General features: G+C 36.2%; 1 protein-coding gene across 4 annotated transcripts in view; it reads right to left on the reverse strand.

Moving 5' to 3' along the window:
• The window catches only part of kntc1 (kinetochore associated 1), a 32,766-nt gene extending 14,456 nt beyond the window's left edge, over positions 1-18,310 (reverse strand). The window contains exons 1-35 of one of the 4 annotated variants that reach the window (XM_027145701.2): positions 17,883-18,310; positions 17,323-17,443; positions 16,994-17,109; positions 16,777-16,855; positions 16,580-16,657; positions 16,433-16,467; positions 16,240-16,350; positions 14,977-15,070; positions 14,824-14,876; positions 14,258-14,370; positions 14,023-14,074; positions 13,579-13,683; positions 13,435-13,478; positions 12,779-12,841; positions 12,570-12,645; positions 12,264-12,389; positions 11,632-11,798; positions 11,197-11,308; positions 10,785-10,928; positions 10,160-10,216; positions 9,975-10,052; positions 9,368-9,487; positions 8,342-8,485; positions 6,609-6,704; positions 6,045-6,148; positions 5,818-5,920; positions 4,989-5,123; positions 4,525-4,644; positions 4,373-4,445; positions 4,218-4,285; positions 3,757-4,076; positions 1,989-2,161; positions 1,500-1,597; positions 1,229-1,370; positions 993-1,049 (exon numbers count right to left, since the gene is read on the reverse strand). In XM_027145701.2, coding sequence (XP_027001502.2) covers positions 993-1,049; positions 1,229-1,370; positions 1,500-1,597; positions 1,989-2,161; positions 3,757-4,076; positions 4,218-4,285; positions 4,373-4,445; positions 4,525-4,644; positions 4,989-5,123; positions 5,818-5,920; positions 6,045-6,148; positions 6,609-6,704; positions 8,342-8,485; positions 9,368-9,487; positions 9,975-10,052; positions 10,160-10,216; positions 10,785-10,928; positions 11,197-11,308; positions 11,632-11,798; positions 12,264-12,389; positions 12,570-12,645; positions 12,779-12,841; positions 13,435-13,478; positions 13,579-13,683; positions 14,023-14,074; positions 14,258-14,370; positions 14,824-14,876; positions 14,977-15,070; positions 16,240-16,350; positions 16,433-16,467; positions 16,580-16,657; positions 16,777-16,855; positions 16,994-17,109; positions 17,323-17,443; positions 17,883-18,011 — 3,706 coding nt within the window. In that variant the 5' untranslated portion in view covers positions 18,012-18,310. Of the gene's footprint in view, positions 1-992; positions 1,050-1,228; positions 1,371-1,499; positions 1,598-1,988; positions 2,162-3,756; positions 4,077-4,217; positions 4,286-4,372; positions 4,446-4,524; positions 4,645-4,988; positions 5,124-5,817; positions 5,921-6,044; positions 6,149-6,608; positions 6,705-8,341; positions 8,486-9,367; positions 9,488-9,974; positions 10,053-10,159; positions 10,217-10,784; positions 10,929-11,196; positions 11,309-11,631; positions 11,799-12,263; positions 12,390-12,569; positions 12,646-12,778; positions 12,845-13,434; positions 13,479-13,578; positions 13,684-14,022; positions 14,075-14,257; positions 14,371-14,823; positions 14,877-14,976; positions 15,071-16,239; positions 16,351-16,432; positions 16,468-16,579; positions 16,658-16,776; positions 16,856-16,993; positions 17,110-17,322; positions 17,444-17,882 lie in introns of all 4 variants that reach the window. The other 3 variants (XM_047818756.1, XM_027145700.2, XM_027145699.2) reach the window with 3 other exon arrangements.
• Positions 18,311-18,931: the final 621 nt, after the last annotated feature.

Raw genomic sequence — 18,931 nt, forward strand, 5'->3', positions numbered from 1 at the left:
GAAATAGTCAGGAAAGCATTCAGATGTATTTGTTTAAATATTCCTAATTCCGAACTCTTCTAAAAGAAAACAGCCCAGGATTAGTCCCAGTCTTTTGTTCTCACTAGAGTGTAGGAACCAGGACCATTATGTTGAATAATATATTGATAGGTATTGTTAGTATAAAGTATAAATCAATCTACAGTAGATATTTAAAAAACTGTTACTGCTGAAACATTACTGTCAAGCACAAGCTTTAATGAATGACCAAACCTTGTTACTGCCAAGAACAAATCTATTTAACTGAAAAGCAGTAAGTAAATCTTGCTTAGTGGGGGCAGCATGACTGGCTTCTATTGGCATGGAAAGGAAATATGCTGAAGGAAAAAGCACTGGCTCTCTTCTGCCGTTTGGGGAATTTATTGATCCGTAGTGCCATTGTTTGTGTCTACTTCTCCATTTTAGAGTAAGGATCAGTGTACAAAGCAATTCTGACTGATTTTCTTCATCCTATGATGAAACATTTCTGTCCTGATGGGTTTGGTCTGTCCCCAAATGACTCCAGTCCTTCCCCATGTACAGGACACAATGGTGATCTAAATCAGATGCTGTGGCCTTCACACTCACCAAATTTCACTCAATTGGACACCTACAGGTGATTTAGCAGTGATGTGTTAGACAGTGCTCTTCACCAACTATCTTTTGTGAGAATGGTGTTTATCACCCGAGTACAATTCTTACAGAATCTGTGCCAAGGTTTGTGGTTGCGCAACTATTGCTATTACAGGTTAGAGTGTTAACTTATCAATCATCTTAGATAAGCATATGGTGAATAAACACCTGAAAAGACAGACAACTTCAGTTTTATTAATGAATATCTCAAAAGATTAAGTTAGGATTTGCTAGAGTAACAACAACAGGACAGACATTACCATTAAAACACAAGACACTAGCAAATTTATAAAGCTATCTTAATACACAGATATGGTAATTTGTTATGAAATGTGAATTACCTTCCTGAAGAGCACAATATGACAAGCACAAGCAATCCAGGGGATAAAATGTAGAATCTAGACAGCAACAAATATAGAAATGTAAAGCAATTTGATTATCTGAGACTTCAACTCAGGACAATTGTCAGTAACCCACTTCAGAATACAACACAGAGACAATAGTTCAGTTTGTACACAATAATCCACAATGTTTTACTACTGATATCAGCATATTGGCTTAATACAATTGAAGGTACCTGCAAGTGGCAGAAGACTGGTAGTGATCTTATACTGTACTGGGAGCACTGAGACCGGGTCCAGCACAATGCCATCCTCATTAAACACGTCCTGAACACTGGTCTCTGTGTAGGCATCTTCCTCACTATTCAGTACAGCATCCTGTAGGTAGAGCACAAAATAAAGGGCATTCACTATTCAGTACAGCATCCTGTAGGTAGAGCACAAACTAAATAACAGACTAACGTACAGAAATAAAACAGAAACACATGCTAAAAGCAAAAACTGTACCTTTACAACAAAGCTGTAGTCATCAATCTGACACTGACGGTACACATCAGCAGCATCTCTGGTGCTTTTACACAATTCAACACAGTCAAGAAGCAGATCTACAAAAGAATAAAACAAAAATTCTGATGACGATGACTATCAGATGTCTCTAAAGAAGTTAAGACATTCAAAAAGGAGGGAAAAATGTAGAACATGTAAAAACATATTACTACAAATTTATTTTTATTTTGTCATTTTATGTCACTGTATGTGTTTTTTGAGTTCTAAATGGCTAGTGTTTATAGTGTGTGTATTTAATGTGTATACATTTAATTCAGAAATAAAGATTTATTCATACACCAAAATTAGTAATGGTAGATTGGTGAAAAAAAGACTTATCAGTACTTGGACATTCAAAACCTGATTAAAGGATACCCTAAATAAAGGATAAACGCCTAAATAAAGGATATTTCTACTTGATTACATAATAAAATAAAGATAAAGGTGTACCAGCATGGCAGATGGTGATGGCCTGACAGGCCAGTTTGTGGATGAGAGCTGGAAGATTTACTCTTTCTGGCAGCACCATGGGGACATTGTCCTCCAGCATCTGACAGAGACGTCGTGCCGTGCTGAACAGCACTCGGCCTGTGCTCGAGTTAGGATGGTGCTGGTAGAGCTCACTGAAAAGGAGGGGGAAAAAGGTTACTGTTTATTAAATGGGCTGGTTCTTATTCTTCCAGGTCTCCTAAGTTAAGGGTGAATGAACATGTTGATGACAATATATTTATATAAAACATGACTAAATTTCAAAAAAATTCCATGGTACATTTATTACTCAAAAGGATTTATGTACACAGGCTACAATCCATTAGCTCTTAAGTTAATTTTACGTTCATTCTAGCACAGAGAGAATTAAGCCACATTTAGAGCACTACAGCTCTGTCCTTCAGCTCAGTTTGTGCTTCATGGATCAGTTTAGCAGTTCATATGTACGTCACACATCGTATCATGTTTTTTCCACTGAAAATGAACCAGAGACTGTCTCAAACCCTCTTAGATTGGATGTTTTGGTCCACCCACAATTGTGATTAATGTGTTCACCAATGAACTGCATTGTGATGGAACAAACACCAGGGTTTCATTCAAACTAACTAAATGCTCTACAGTGGTGTGAAAAAGTGTTGTCCCCTTTCTGATTTATTATTATTTGTCACAATTTAATGTTTCAGATCATCAAACAAATGTAAATATCAAAGATAACACAAGTAAACACAACATGCAGGTTTTACAGCATAACTTAACTGTGGTTTAATGACTTCTCAGTTCATCATTCAATCTCAGTTCAATTTCTCTAGCCACACCCAGGCCTGATTACTGCCACACCTGTTTGCAATCAAGAAATCACTTAATAGGACCTGCCTGACAAAGTGAAGTAGACCAAAAGATCCTCAAAATCTACACATTATTCTGAGATCCAAAGAAATTCACGAACAAATGAAAAAGAAAGTAATTGAGATCTATAAGCCTGGAAAACACTATAAAGGCATTTCTAAAACTTTGGGACTCCAGCGAACCAAAGTGAGATCCATTATCTACAAATGGCAAAAACACAGCACAGTGGTGAACCTTCTCAGCAGTGGCCGGCCAGCCAGCCAAAATTACCCCAAGAGCTCAGCAGTGACTCATCCAAAATGTCACAAAAGACCCGACAACAACATCCAAAAGAACTGCAGGCTTCACTTGCCTCAGTTAAAGTCAGTGTTCATGACTCCACCATAAGAAAGAGGCTGAGCAAAAATGTTTCAAGACAAAAACTCTTGTAAGAGTTCCTCTCTTTTACATTATTTTTTTTTGTAAGAGCTACACTGAAGTTGGCAGTTTGATAAATGCAAGTTAATTTCAGTCTTTGTGTGCTAAAAAGGCACAAGTTCCTGTAGAGAGAACAATACACGTTTCTCCTTTTTTTCTGCCAAATAAACAAAAAGCATGTCATCATCAATGTCTTCTCTCTTGCTGTATCAAAATCTCACCTAGCTTTTACTCAGAGATGGTCCCAATAATGTGCTTAAAGTCAATTCAAATTCAGTTAGTGCATGATTACATTACAAAAATGTTAATACTGTATATCAATTGCTGAAGGAAATTTCTGGAGTGTTGAAGATTAAAAGAAAAAATAACAAGAACCGCACAGAACTGAAAACCGTGACACGAATTGAACTGTGGGTTTTGTGAACCGTGCCACCCCTAGAGCACATGTAGTGTCATCTGTAAGTACCTAAGGATTTTAAGGGCTTTCTCTACATTCCCAGCTTCTAAAGCTCGATCAGCCAGGTCTGCCCACAGCTCCTGCTCGGTCCTCTCCAGGTGTCTGGCCAGACGATGAAGTCCAGCCTCAGTGGACAGTGTTCTGGTTTTGCCATCAGGGTCATTAGTCTTGTTGTCTGGCTCTTTAGCATGAGCCTTGTCCAGGTGTTTCTTCTTCGAATGACGCCATGCTCGTGTATTCTCATACGCAGTGATGAGTTGCTGGTTGAACTGCCTCCTTACTGTTGGATCATCATACTCCTCAGGGGTCAGGAAGATGTCAAAATCCTCCTGGGGCACATACATTAGGAAAATATATTATTCAACTTGCATTTAAAAGATCAAAACGTTTTATTAATTTATATATATATATATATATATATATATATATATATATATATATATATATATATATATATATTAATTATGTACCTGTAAGTGAGCAATGGCTGTGAACATTTTCAAGTTGTTCTCACACCCCATTCTCTTTAGGGCATCATCTGAGATAATGGGGGAAAAAACCTGCCTTTAACATATTAATGTGTGTCACGTGAATATAAAGAATTTTTGCTGGACAGAACCATCACCTCTCTGAATGCCCTGCAGATACTTCAGTGCCTCTACCATCGTCTGGGCGACTTGCATCTGTTGTTTTTTAAGCTTCAATGCAAAAGCAGCTTTAAGCAAATTGTAAATTATGCATCATTTGAGCAAAAAATAACTACAAGACAGTACATACAACCTCAGTTAACTGCTCCTTGTTTTGCAGTTGTAGTCTCGCCCAGCTGATAAGTCGCTCGATTACGAGTTCTGCCTCAGCAGCTGGCAGCTTTTTCAGCTCTGCTATACAACCATCACTCTGCAAACACAAAAAGACATACAAATTATAAAATAATCCTGATATATACACAACAATTATTCCCCAGAAATCAATAGTGTGCAATCGTGAAGCCAAATATTTTTGTTCTAGGCCCCTTAGTGTCAACACCATAATGCTGGGTCCCAGTCTCTGATTACTGTACTATATTTAGCTGCATGATATCATCACTTTGGCTAAATTTAAATTATTTCCATCACCTCTAAACCATGGACCGGTGTTTCAGAAAGCATTAACACATTTAAGATGATTTTAAGCATTATAAATGGGGGAAAAAACTATACAAAAAATCCAAACAAAGCCAGCTGAGGTGCTGACAAACATACATCATTCTTTTCCAAAAGCTGAATGCAGTAGATGTAGTAGATTTCAGATGAATTGAGCTTATAGGTTTCGACGAGTTTAAGAGAATCTTCCAGTGAAGTAACCAGGTCCTGTTTCAGAATATGTCTTACAAGCATCTGCTCAAACACAAAAAAACCAACACAAATACACATTTTAAGTACAAGCAATGACTACTGATATCATTGGTTGAGGATACAGCACTTGTCCATCACATGGATTGTAAATCTTACATGAGTATGCATCATTGGATTATCACATGCAGGTTACAGAGTAAACACAATATATTTCATAGTCTATGGGAACTGGGTCATATATAATACTTTTATATAGATCATACATATATCTACTATACTGGCAAGAGAGTTTGTGTACTATAGACTTGGGCTATACCTATAGATTTCTATCTGCTAGTTTGTTCAGTTAGTCGGCTTTTTATATATTAAGTGATTCTTAAATCACATCTACATCTAAAACATATCTAAATGACATAACATACTTATCCGCCCATCCCAGTCATTGCACTTTGTACAGATCTGTATTTATTCTTACTTTTTGTATTTATCCTCATTTTCATAGATTCATAGATTCTCTATTTATATTTTATTGCATATTCGTAACCCCCCCCCCCCCCCCCCAAAAAAAAACAACACTTCGCTACATGTCATACCGTTTTGTTTATGTATGTGACCAAAAAAAATTGAATTTGTTTATAGTCATGTTTGTAAGTCAAGATGTCCAGTTTGGTTCACACAGACATACACTCTCTTACACACAGACAGACACACACGCTGGGGTGAAACAAAGACTAACCATCGTCTCTCTGGAGTTAGAGAGGGTTAAGTTGCGGATTCCATAACATCGTAGAAGTTTCTTCATCTCCATTAAACGATAGCTCTCTTTTAAAAGCTCCCGTCTGGAACAGTATACAGATATAAATGCAACAGCAGTAGGTTCCACATGTTAAAAAAAATCATTTCTGCAATTAATGCTATATTCCCAGTTTCCAAATGAGTTCATTAGGATTTTGTGTTAAGTACTTGGCGTGATCTTTTTCCAGATGATGCTGAACAAACTTCTCGATTGCATCATTCCAGGGAACCACAGCCTTGTACATGATCTCGAGGACAGCGTCCATCACCAGCTGAAACACACAGAATGACAAATGTGTATAATTAACATCATTCAAGCTAATTCACAAACATTTAACTTTTACAATTTATACCACAATACTGTTAACATGTTGGGTGTTTATGCATAAGAGTCAGTATAAATAAATGAAGACAGGTTAAAAAAATATAATAATGAAAAAAAAATTATTGATTAATAATTGGAAAAATGGTATACATAATTTTATTCTTGTTTAATGATAGTTACTTTTAATTAATTTATGTCCATAACCATGAGGCAAAAGTACCACATTTACAAGTCAAATAATAAATCACCATATAGCTACATTGACCATCCTAATTTTACTTCAGCTAGGCTTCAGATTTTTAAAAAGGGGCAATTTTACAGCTACCAATCTGTTGCATTAGCTAATAAAATTTTCTATGATTATTATACAAGGCTTTCAGTTTATGATCAAGTACAGCTACGCTTACATTAGTGTCGGTCATACAGTGAACCAGAGCCACTGCTTTGGCCTCCCACTCAGTGAACAGAGATGTGATCTGAGAGCTGCAGCAATCCAGCAAGTCCTGAAAGCAGCACAAACAAACAGCTCTAACAAACAGATCTTAACTATCCTCAGCTATCCTCAACTAGTTTTAACTGATTCCCATCCACATGCACCTGTCATTAAAAACAAACATTAATAACTCTTAAATACAAGGAGTATAGAGAAAGAACACTTGTTTATTTTTTTATAGCACAACACCGGTGATTTTGATTGCCACATCTCTGAAAGCGGTGTTGCCTTTAAGCTAAATATATTATCATTTATAAAGTTCAAAACTGCTTATTTACAGCCTTTTGTAAGATGAAGGATGCTCTACATCAGGGGTATTCAATTATAATTCAAAGAGGTCCAGTTACTAAAATTTCCTCCCAGCAATGGTCCGAATCTTATATTGTCACTTAAAATAGTGTACCCTCATGTTAATAAAATCAATAACGCACATACATTTCTATATAATCAATTGTTAAATTTCAAGTGTTTCCAAAGTCTGAACTTGTATGGCACTTAAATGGAAAAGAATCCTGTAGTTGTCTTTACTACATGTCAAGTAACAGACAACAGACACTGAATTTCTTCTGAATAAAATAAATAAAAAGAGCAAACACAGCTTTGTGCAGCCTGAACTTAGGGCCTATATTTCAAGTAATGTAAAACATTCAGCATCTTTTGAATAAAATAAAAGTGCTTTTAATCTTTAAGAAAAAAAATTAAACAAAAGACTTTTGAGCTGCCCCTTTTTTAAACATTAACTACATTAATAACAAAGGAACCTTAGGCAAAAGAACATTTCCGGTAAAATAGAACAAGGCAGAATTTACTGAATAAAAGAAAAGTGAAGAGCTTTGAGCAGCTCCCTTTTTCCTCTCTCCGTTTCTCTCACCAGGAACGGAAGATGGAAAGGGTACTCCCTTTCCATCTTCCGTTCCTGGTGAGAGAAATGGGCATGTAACTGTCCTGCCAGCAGTTTGAATCTTAATTGTCCTGCCAGCATAATTAGGTGCATTACTGCCACCTTCTGCTCTGGAGTATGGAACAGAAACAATCTGTTTTTGGCTTTCTTTTTGAGGACACTCCTGTCGTAATAACTAGATTAACTGCACATGAACGAAAGATTTATCTTTTTATTAATATCAAAGAGCTTATATAATCTTATAATATTAGATTATAATAAGGAGATGCTTAATATGATAATATTAGAATTTTAACGGGTCCGGGCAGACCCGTCACTTGGTCCAGATCCGGACCGCGGTCCGCCATTTGGTGATGCCCGCTGTACATAATCTCACATTAATGATAAATACTGTAAAATCCAGTTTTTAAAAGATCAGTGGTCGTCTATCTATACACTGTTGTGTAAAACAATCCAGTACTACAAAGAATCTACATAGTATTCCAACAATATTACTATATAACTATTACTACAAATACATATAAATGATTGCCCTCCTTTTTCAATCAAGAAAATCCAACTTTCGACCTTCTAAAATGAGCTAAAAAGTTACAATAGCTAATAACTAATGATCAAACAAACAAGCTAAACGCCAAATCAAAGCATCACAGGGTTAAAGAAGAGCAAAACCACAAATCAGAACATATCTGCCATTAGCTCGAGAATTCATAAGAAGAAAGTGGAAGAAGCAAAGAGAATAAAAGAACCTTAATGTAGTCTAACAGGATATGATCGATGTCCAGTCTGTGCGCCAGAGCGTAAGGTCTCACGCTGCTCTCCACCACACCTGCAATCAGCTCTGGTGCGAGCACTTTATCCAGCATTAAAAACACCATGCTACGGGTGCTTCCCTACAACATGAACACCGGCACAGACACACAAGTACACAGAAATGCACAAACCTCTTATATGTTTGTGAAATGTAGGGTAAAAAATAAAAGCGTTTATATAAAGACTCAGGATCTCAATACACAGATATTTATGTACATACTTTACTCAGGAATTAGCCCAAAAATATGCTCTTAATGCTTTCGTGTTACAGTTTTTGGAGTTTCTACTATGTGAAATTAAGAAACTGACAAAGCAGTTACCACTGAAGGCTCTCATTTTTACCACAGCATCACATTTATCCTAGAATTCATAGAAAATTTGTCCTGAATATTAATTATCGATTGGACAGGCAACATTGTATATTAAGCTTCCATTTGCTAATAATATTTATTGCATTATTGTATAAGAACATTTGCTTAACTGATAAAATTTCACTTGCAATGACTAATGCTTTTTAAATTCCTGTCTAAAAATAAATTACAGCATGTTCATTTTTCTTATGACACATTTATCTAAAATAAAAAAAAAAGTGTATGCCCCTTTGTTAACCTTCAAGATGGTGGATAAATGGTTGTATTCCTGATTTGTTCATGTTAACTAATGTTTTATAATGTTAGTTAAGGAAACAGCGTACCACATGAGTGAAGGTCCGAGGTGATTTCAGACCTTAGCTTAATGCTGTTAACATTTATATCATTTATACATATAAGCTGAGCTTTAAGGGCTTTGCTCACATAGTGATGCTGCTGGGATTTTAACTCATGGCCCTCTGCCATAGTAGGAACACCAACTGACGACTTTGTAGTACAACATCTGGAGACTGACAGCTATAGAATCGCTGCATGACTGAATGTAGTTTAGGTTTCTGAGTGATAGTCTGTACTGATACATTGCTCACATACCATCTCGAAGTCAGACAGTGAGAGACGACACTTGTATTTGGTGTAGAGATCACAGAGCTGCTGTAGATTTGACACCAAGGACTTGAGATTCTTCACTTCTTCTGTGTTACAGTCTTCAACCTATAAAGAAAAATTCCAACTCAACACAATACACTTAATAATAATAATAAAAATAAAATAAAAATAACAATAATTTAATAAATAAATAGATAAGATAGATATGCATTTTCTTTGCTTGTGGTCTTCATCTCATGCTGGTTTTATTTATTTATTTATTTATTTATTTATTTATAGCGTGTCCTTTTTACACTACATAAACTTTTTTCTTTGAATAAATCAGCTCTCTGCATCGTTAAACTTTAATCATTAATTTTTCAAAAATAATTTAGACACTTTTGGCTTGTTTTGCTATTCAGTAACATTCAAATTTATTTTGTTAAAGTTTTTATTCTAATAGTCCCTATTTTATAAGCTTTTCTCTTTACTATCATAAGAATAATGGCAAAATTCTCAAGAAGGTGTTTTCTATCAGAGATCTTGGGAAAAAGGAACTTTATAAAAAAAAAAAAAAAAGTAAAGACAAAAACACACACACAACAACAACAACCTGCACCAGATTTGTGTACATCCAGAAGGACGACAGGCCGAGTTCAGCGAGCATCAGTCCATTATTGGGCCAGCCATTCTGAAAAAGAGGGCATAATTATCAAAACAACCGAAACACAAAGTCTTGCAGCATTAAAAGAAAGAATTTAAATTCTACATTTAAATGCTGTACGAATAAATTTATACCTTCTCTGTTAATTCCAGATCTCTTGCTCGCAGCTCCAACCATTTAGCCAGGATTCTCTGTAAACACACATCTCAGGTTAATGCACAATAAAGCTATACATATAACAGTTATAAATAAATGTTTTCGTAATAGTGGGGAAATGTAAGCAGATCATTATAAAGCGATCAATATATTGCTACAACATATCAGTGCTATCCAGGCAGAAAAGTAAAGATCGTATCAATGTGTAATACATGTTTTGATGATTGTCACAAAAAGCAAAATTAATATATAATTGTAGGTGATGGTTTAAAGGTTCCAGCTTGGAAAAACGTATAGACCCCGAAAAGATTGTTTAAATTTTTTGTTTTTAAGAGTCCTTAAATATGTAATTAAAATAAAATAATTCTATTGCTGGAAGAAAAAAACTGAATTTCCATACAAGAAATGAGCACAGGTTTAAATTCCTCTCAAATTTAAATTTTTTCCCTTGTTTTTCTCAACTTTCAGATCCATTTCTGAATTGTTTTATTGTTAAACCTGTGTAACCTATTGTAACCTTGTACAATCTGTATATGACACTGATGTTACAGTACAGAGATCTCAACATGATGATATTGTACAAAATACAATCATATATCTTACCTGTCCTTTAGGTAACACTCTCCACATGAAAGGCACCACCACAGCCTTTAACCACATCCAGAGCACCTGAGAGGAGATGTCCGAGGGTATGGAACTCAACAACGCCTGCATGGACTTCTCATTAAATTCACCCACAAACTCAGCCTGAAAAGATGGAATGAAATCATCAACAAAGATTTACATTAGCTCCAATTAAACTTAAACAAGGAATGAAGCTCATCATTACTATGCTAGCCTTTAAAATTAGAGATTGATTTCAATCCAAGGAAATGAATTTTAAACACATACTGGTGAAGATGTTATTGCTCTTTGTTTCTGATTTTTTTTTGGTGCATCCCTTGTTGATGCTGATATACATATGTATACTGTGTGTCTAAGATGTGAGGAGATGTTAGATTGTGTAAAGATGTACCTCATGTCGGAGCCACAGGTACTGTGCCCTGCTAAAGTTCCCCTTTCGTAGAAGGGAAAAAATCTCTTTCAGGTAATCTCTGCTGTTCAGGAACTCAATCCAGGACACACCACTAAACACAGTAATGGGACAATTTCACTAATACATTATGCTTAAAGATTATATATTTGAAAATGTTTTGTTCCAATAACAACTCACTGGAGCCATACTACTAACATTCTACTGTACATAAAACACAAGTGTTTATCAAGATAAAGAGCTAAATATCTCTTACAAGCTTTCTGAAGAAGAAATGCTAAGTATGTACAAATGGGCTGAGTGAGTTTTGCTGTGCAAAACATGAGTGGTATAAAAACTTTACATAAAAAACATAATGATTTTATTTGGAATGTTGGATTGAATTATAGAATATTTAAATCCCAGAACAAAACATACTTAAATTTGTGGGAACGGTAGAGATTGCAGAAGGTGGCGAGTTTGGCCAGAGCTGACTGGATGTGGGATGAAGGGAAGCGATTGGCTGCGTAGTTTAACATCTCCTCAGCTGTAGTGAGCGTGGGCCAGAAAGCGTTGAGACAGTACTGTACCACATATTGCTCATCCTGGTGGGGAGAAAAGAGGGACATACACAATCAGACACGTAATACCCCTGCATGTGCAAGTGAAGAGCATCCTCTGTACTATAGCACACATTTTTTAATTGTTTAATGTTGTTCAATGTTTAAACATTGTTTAATGTTTAACCTTTAGTAGGTACTGCAACTTATCCAATAAATGCACATGTTGCATTTACACCATTTTGGCATGAGTTCAATTTTAATATTCCTATTTGATGCTTTATTCTGTAGATGTGACAATTCAGTATTTTAATACATTTTGTACTATAAAAATTTTGAAAACTATGTTATTCTCTCTCACGCTCGCTCCCTCTCTCTCGTTCACACTCTCTCTCACTCGCTCCCTCTGTCACTCACTCCCTCTCTCTCTTGCTCGTTCTCTCTTTTTATATATGCACACGTTTAATTACCTTGCTTGGAAAATATTACTTATTCATCTTAAAACAGTACCGCAATCTTCATCAGGTTTGTTTTGGCTTCCTCAACAAGCTTCTCCCCCACTTCATGACCTTGATTGTTGATTGACACTAAAGCCAGTTTTTCCATCACAAAATCCAACTTCACCTTATACACCAGCTAGAAAGAGAAGACATACAAGAGATACAAAATCTGTTTGTAGATCACAACGAGTCTCTGTTTACAAGGACAGTTTGCCGGTCATTAGAAAACACTTCGTTATGCATTGTTAGTTTGTTCCTTAGGCACGTTTCTTGGTTTTCTTGAAACACGTTTCTTGATTTTTTATTTTTTTTTTACCTCAACATCAAGCTCAAAGGCTATCGCAAACTTCTCAGCTTCTTCAAACTTGTGTTTGTAGAGAAGTCTATTCAACCTGCAGGTGAAAGCATAACAAGTGGATTTATAACAATGTAACTGTAAGAAAATGTAATAACTAACTAACTAAATATATATATATATATATATATATATATATATATATATATATATATATATAAAAATCATACCTGTTCTCTGGAAGAGCCTCTGTGAAGCGTCTCAGGACAAAACACAAGGCTGATCCCTCAGCACTGCTTTGTATGGATACACACAAAAACACATGAATGAAAGTTTACAATCTGTTGAAATGGGAACACAATCTACTTCTACCCATAAACGTTACCTAACCTGATTCTTTTCTAGACACATGACCAGACAACTCTGCATTTCAAACATAGACCTGCTCCTACTTATGCTCTGTTTATGGGTAAAAGAATTTTAGTATAATTATTATATCGATGTTTTGTGCCCATTCTCTCAGCTCAGACTGATTTTAAATTTTAAAAAAATTGCAACAACATCAAATGTATATTCTTCATCCTATATTACCATCATAAACTACTGTATTTTATATACTTTGATAATGCATCAATGACCATTTCCAGAAAATCAGAGTGATAAGATCTGTCATGACAAAATACGGTTACTTGTTTACTATTTCCTGATTGGTCGATGCCACAGTGAGTTCCAGGTTTTTGATTGGGAGACCAGATGATAATATATCGCATACCGTGCATCAAATTCTTGCACATAATTATACGCTAAAATATACCCACTTATATTCATAGGTTTGAGCAATATTCAGTAAAATTCCAGACAAAAAAGGGAAATATTTTCCGCTCACCTCACTGAATTATCTGAAAGGCCTTCCAGCAAATAAAGGACATCCTAATTCATAAAATAAAAAACAATTAGGGTATAAAAAACATCTGTGACATTTAAAGTTTAAATTTAAAGCTATATATTCTGGTTGTGGTTGGATATTTACCATACTAATGGCATTCTGTACCAGCGACGACATTGCTGAGACCACGAGTGAGTAAAGAACCTTCATAGTAGGGAGGGACTGAACCAGAAGTTTCCTCAGATGAGGCTAGCACCATGAAATGAAGGAACTATTAAGTACACACTTTTACCACAATTAGGCACGTATCAATACAACGGAGTTATTTCATTCAAAGGTATCAAAACTACTACAATTATGATTACACATATTTGTGTACACAGTCATAAGGAACAGAATAACTACTATTAGTTATGAGGGTAGGGAATGACAGGAGCTCATGTATACAAGAAAATAGAAGAAAATTTGCAGACTATATATATGTGTGTGTGTGTGTGTGTGTGTGTGTGTGTGTGTGTGTGTGTGTGTGTGTGTGTGTGTGTGTGTGTGTGTAAAATAACAAATGAATCATACTCAAGAATAACATACCTTGTTCTCAACTGCAGTCAAAGTCATGATTTTCATGCTGGTGCTCTCTTGTCTGGAATTAAACAGAAATATCATCTGCTAAAATGAGCAAAAATGAACAACAAATGCTAATACCAGTACACATCCCAAATCCTGACCTAAGAGATTTACATCAAAACCAAAATTTTATTTATTTATTTTGCTAAATTTAAATGCACATTTAAGTGTCAAATAAATCAAAACTGTAGACACTTACGTCCCGATGAATGTCGAGTCTCCTTCTGCGATGAGCAGAAAGTCAAGAATATGGAGATCAGGCCAGCAACACAGCATGACCAGAGAGCGAGTGTCCCACAGACTCAGCAGGTCCTGAATTACAACACACAAAGAAAACAAAACAATGCTACATGGTACATGTACGTCTAAAATTAGATTTGTGCTATGAGATCAGAAAGACCAAGATACAAGGATTTTTCTTTAAGCAGAAAATGCACACGTTCATACTAAACTCCTTTGGTAACTTGACTTTTCTGTTCGACCAGCATTTTATCTCAAATCAAGTCAGAAGCTTTTATTGTCACTTCCACCATATATAGACGCTGCAGTACACAGTGAAAAGAGACAACGCTTCTCCAGGACCATGGTGCTACATAAAACAAAGATAGAGCTAAGAACTTAGTAAGTAGTCACAAAGTGCATCTGTGCAACCTGGTGCAAACAGTGCAGGACAAGACAAAAAGACAGTAGATGGGAATTGCACTGCTGGAAATCAATAACTGATCATCTGTTAGATGAATGGATGGAATAAGATTTCTTTCTCACCTCTTCATTCAGAACATACATCAAATTGTCCACCACATGGATCTTCCTTACACCTGAGATAAAGACAGAAAAACACATCCAGTGACAACATCAACTTTCAGAGCAAGTGTTTTGCAATTTAATGTTTTGATATTTGAAAGCTCTTTCATTTACCTGGCATTAAAGTGGAGTCCAGAACATTGCTAAGCTTTAGCATCCTCTGATCGCGCTCCATGCACCATAGTGAAAAGCTTGTTTCTCCATGAGCCTTTCAGAAAAAATTAAAAACTTTATATTGATATTAAAATTACAGCATATCAACACCCTCAAGCCTGCAAAATGTAAGAGGACACTGTGACTTATCAGTTATTACTGAAAACAGTTCCCATAGAAGCCATACTTGGAGAGAGTTTCCTGTGTCAACGTCCTGACTGACGGAAATCCTGTAATAAAGTGTAGTAATAAATTCAGTATAGTAAACTATTGCTAAAATTGGAACTTTTAGTAGCAAACAAAGATCGTTAGAGTAATACACACAGTGGAACACACCAGTGCTGTTATATTAAATATCAGCACTTTTGAAGTGGCACTTGTCCAATCAGATCTAGAACAAAAAACACAACACCTCTGAAAAGTAAATTATACCACCAAGCTGGTGAAATTCTCAATTCTAATGGATTGGAAAGAATCACAGGTTAGAAGTAATGGATTTGTTCTACTAGAGATAAATGTATTTTACATTTTTTGAAGGCGTCTCTAGTTTCTGTGTTTTGTAAAAGTCAAAGCCAAAGATTTCTTCAGGAAGGAGGCCTTTCTGGGATGGATGGATACTTTATTGATCCTGGAGCGGATAACCTGCATTTTGTCATAATAACACCAAGTGAAAGAAAAAAAAGTGAGGGAACACCTGTCCTAATGAAGAGTAAAAAATTAATTTCAGGACAATGATGCACAACCTCACAAGGTAACAGGATTTTAAAGTTTAGATCCTATGTCACAGCTGATGGTGACACAATACAAGATAACCTAAAAAATTATGACAGGAAGATGTTATAGCCAGGATGTTGCAGCCAATGTTACCAAAAACCATGCAGCAGAATGTGCAAAATGGAAGTAGCAATTCATAAAAGCTGACCCTGTGACCATGTGGGAAAACTACTGGGCTGGAGACCTCTCAGGACATACTGTTGTAAGAAAACTATCAACTTTGGTATGGAAACAGAAAACTCAGCAGTATCACCATTTAAACTGATAGTCATGTGATGATAGTCATCACTAAACAGACCAGCGAGTTTGACACCTGCTCCACAGCCTCAGTGTCACTCGTCATCACCAGGTACAAATCATTTGTAAATGATGAACATCACAATTTAAGAATAGACACACCTCATTTTTTCACTCAAATTGTAAAATTAGGCATGGTTCTGTTAGAATTACCCCGATCATGAGGTGGACCTCACTGCCGAAGCTGCCCAGTGCTGCTGAGATACTGCCCTGTTTAAAGACCTCTTTAGTGGAGAAGTAGTCCACATGAATGTTACTTTGGATCTGCAGGGGAAAAGGTATGAACAAACTTTCATAAACATTAAAATAAAAATAAAAAAAAAATAAAAAAAGTTAAACAATGTACCTCATTTAAGGTACTGAGTTCCATGTTTTCAAGTGCTATTGACAAAAAAGAGAAGAGGAAAAACAGGAAAAGATTAAGCACTCCAGCAGAAATACAGAACACTGTAACAGAGACTGCTTTACTGATTTCTGCAGAATTTTCACAGACCTTTCTGTGTCTTCTCCAGTGCAAGATTGGACACATGAAAAAATCCATAGCAAACAATAACAAAAAGATGGTATATCCCTAAAAATCAGAGACAAAAAAAGTTGATAACAGACACTCAGGCAAGGTTGTGCTGATGAAATCTTGATTTTAACTGGTCAGAAATTAATTTCTGATTAGTGTTCTGATTCTCCACGCACCTGGAGAACTCTGTGCTTCATGTAGAATGAAGCTCTTGTAGGTTGATTCGTGATCATTTGATGAAGGTTGCTGGAGATCCTGAGGGACAAAAAATAGTGTTACATTACAGTGCACTATTAATTAGAATTTAAACTATTAAAATATATATTTTTAGATTAACACTGAGAATGTTGAATGCTTCTTTATCATGGATGTTCATTTAAAGATCCCACTTACTTTACTCAGGATGGTCTTTTTCAGTGGAATGGATATAATATGAAATTTGCCGTTTCTCTCGCCTACGAACAAAAACTGTCCCTGAGGACAAACGCTCACGGCATCCACTAACGTATCTGCACACAACCATGACTTTAAATGAGTTTCACTCCAAACAAGACTCAAATCATAGACATCTCATGATTTTACTGATATACATAAGGATCATACTACATGGCCAGGCACTTCCTTGCCACATTCCCAAATCTAATGAATCTCAAATGAATAAATTACTATCGAGTGCCATGTCCTGAGACAGGATGCGGCATGATGACTGTAGGTGTGTTTACCAAAATACAGGTGATGCAGAACAGTCTGGAAACTGGGATCAAAGAGGATCACGGTGCTATCAGCCACAACCGCGCAGCAGGTCACATTATTAATGGCACTGATCCTAGAGTTCGGTGGCACCTTAAAAAGAAAAAGACCTCAGCAGTCATGAGCAGCTAAACACCAGCAAACATGTCTTTACATCTAGTTAGTGGCTGTGTGTATTTTCTTTAGAGCCTTTTTCTCCTTCAGGATGGATTGTAATTGTGTCCATATAACATTGATGCTGTGATTAATAATCTCCTGATATAGGCTTTTGGAGAGATCTCATGGTTTTTATTTCATATTTCACTGAGAATGACAAACTCATTGTTTAATGCCACAGTACTGTAGAAATGCCCTTGTGAGGTTTTGTTGATGTTTTTTCCTTATTATCACCTCTAACAGTAAATCAATGGAAAGTGAAGTTTATTTGAATATTAAAACCTGAGCTGCTTCAGATAGCTTTCAGACTTGATTTAATGTGAATTTTGCACTGTTTAATTTGGTGCCTACATGTGAGCCAGATGAAGTTATTGACCTGCAGTGAGGTGGAGATCTTCAGCAGTGTGTCCAGCTGATACAAGGCGCCTCCCGGCTCCTGTTCCTGCTCCCCACACAGCACTGTGTTCGTGTCCTCACTGAGCAACAACTCCACGTTATTCCACATGACTGAAAACCAACAGCTCCGAGTTTTAATCCGGTAAAAAGTCAGTTTTGTGATCTGACGTTTCAGCAGCTGCAGCTAACGATAACCGACACTATTTATATAAAAATAATAATAATAAAAAAAACACTGCTTGACGTTTTAATAATGTCTCTCACGCTCTGGTAACATTACATTATAAATGCGAATACCATAACATTGTGTTCTTGTTGACAGAAACGCACTTTATATTTAAACTTTATAAACACGGTGCGCCCTGAAAAAACACTCCATAACAAGCTCACACTTGGCGCCATGTACACGCACTTCCGGTTTCCGCTTCGCGCGTGTGGTTATCTACGCGTATACTTTTCTTCGAATTTTTTTTTAATATTATTTATAATTTTTATTTCCAAAAAAATTTAAACATCAGCAAACATGTCTTTACATGTTTACATGTGAGTTTTCATTCCAAATGTATTGAAAATGTGCCTTATATCACATAACACGGTTACACACAGGCGCCCTCTTGAGTCTAAAATTATGATGTGCAGCTTTTAAATGTGGGTTTAATGCAGATTTTCTTTTGTTTTGGGGTTTCAGCTAAAGAATCTATTCAATTCAATTCAATTCAATTTGTACCCATCCCGAGGCATCCAGACATTGTACCAGCTCCCAACGTCCTCTGTGGGACGAAGCCTTTGGACGTCCACTGAGCCGAGGCCGACTCTAAGAATCCTGAGACATCTCCAGTTAGACTCTGTGATACTAAGGAGATCTGAAGTCCATGATCCTTACACCAATACAACATTTGTTTGACTATATATTACAATCACACCCCCAGTGTCACCCATATGAGGATGGGTTCCCCTTTGAGTCCGGTTCCTCTCAAGGTTTCTTCCTTTACCAATTTAAAAGAGTTTTCCTTGCCACTGCTGCCGGAG

This window comes from Tachysurus fulvidraco, chromosome 9, assembly GCF_022655615.1.
Source record: "Tachysurus fulvidraco isolate hzauxx_2018 chromosome 9, HZAU_PFXX_2.0, whole genome shotgun sequence".
NCBI classification, from domain to species: Eukaryota; Metazoa; Chordata; class Actinopteri; order Siluriformes; family Bagridae; genus Tachysurus; species Tachysurus fulvidraco.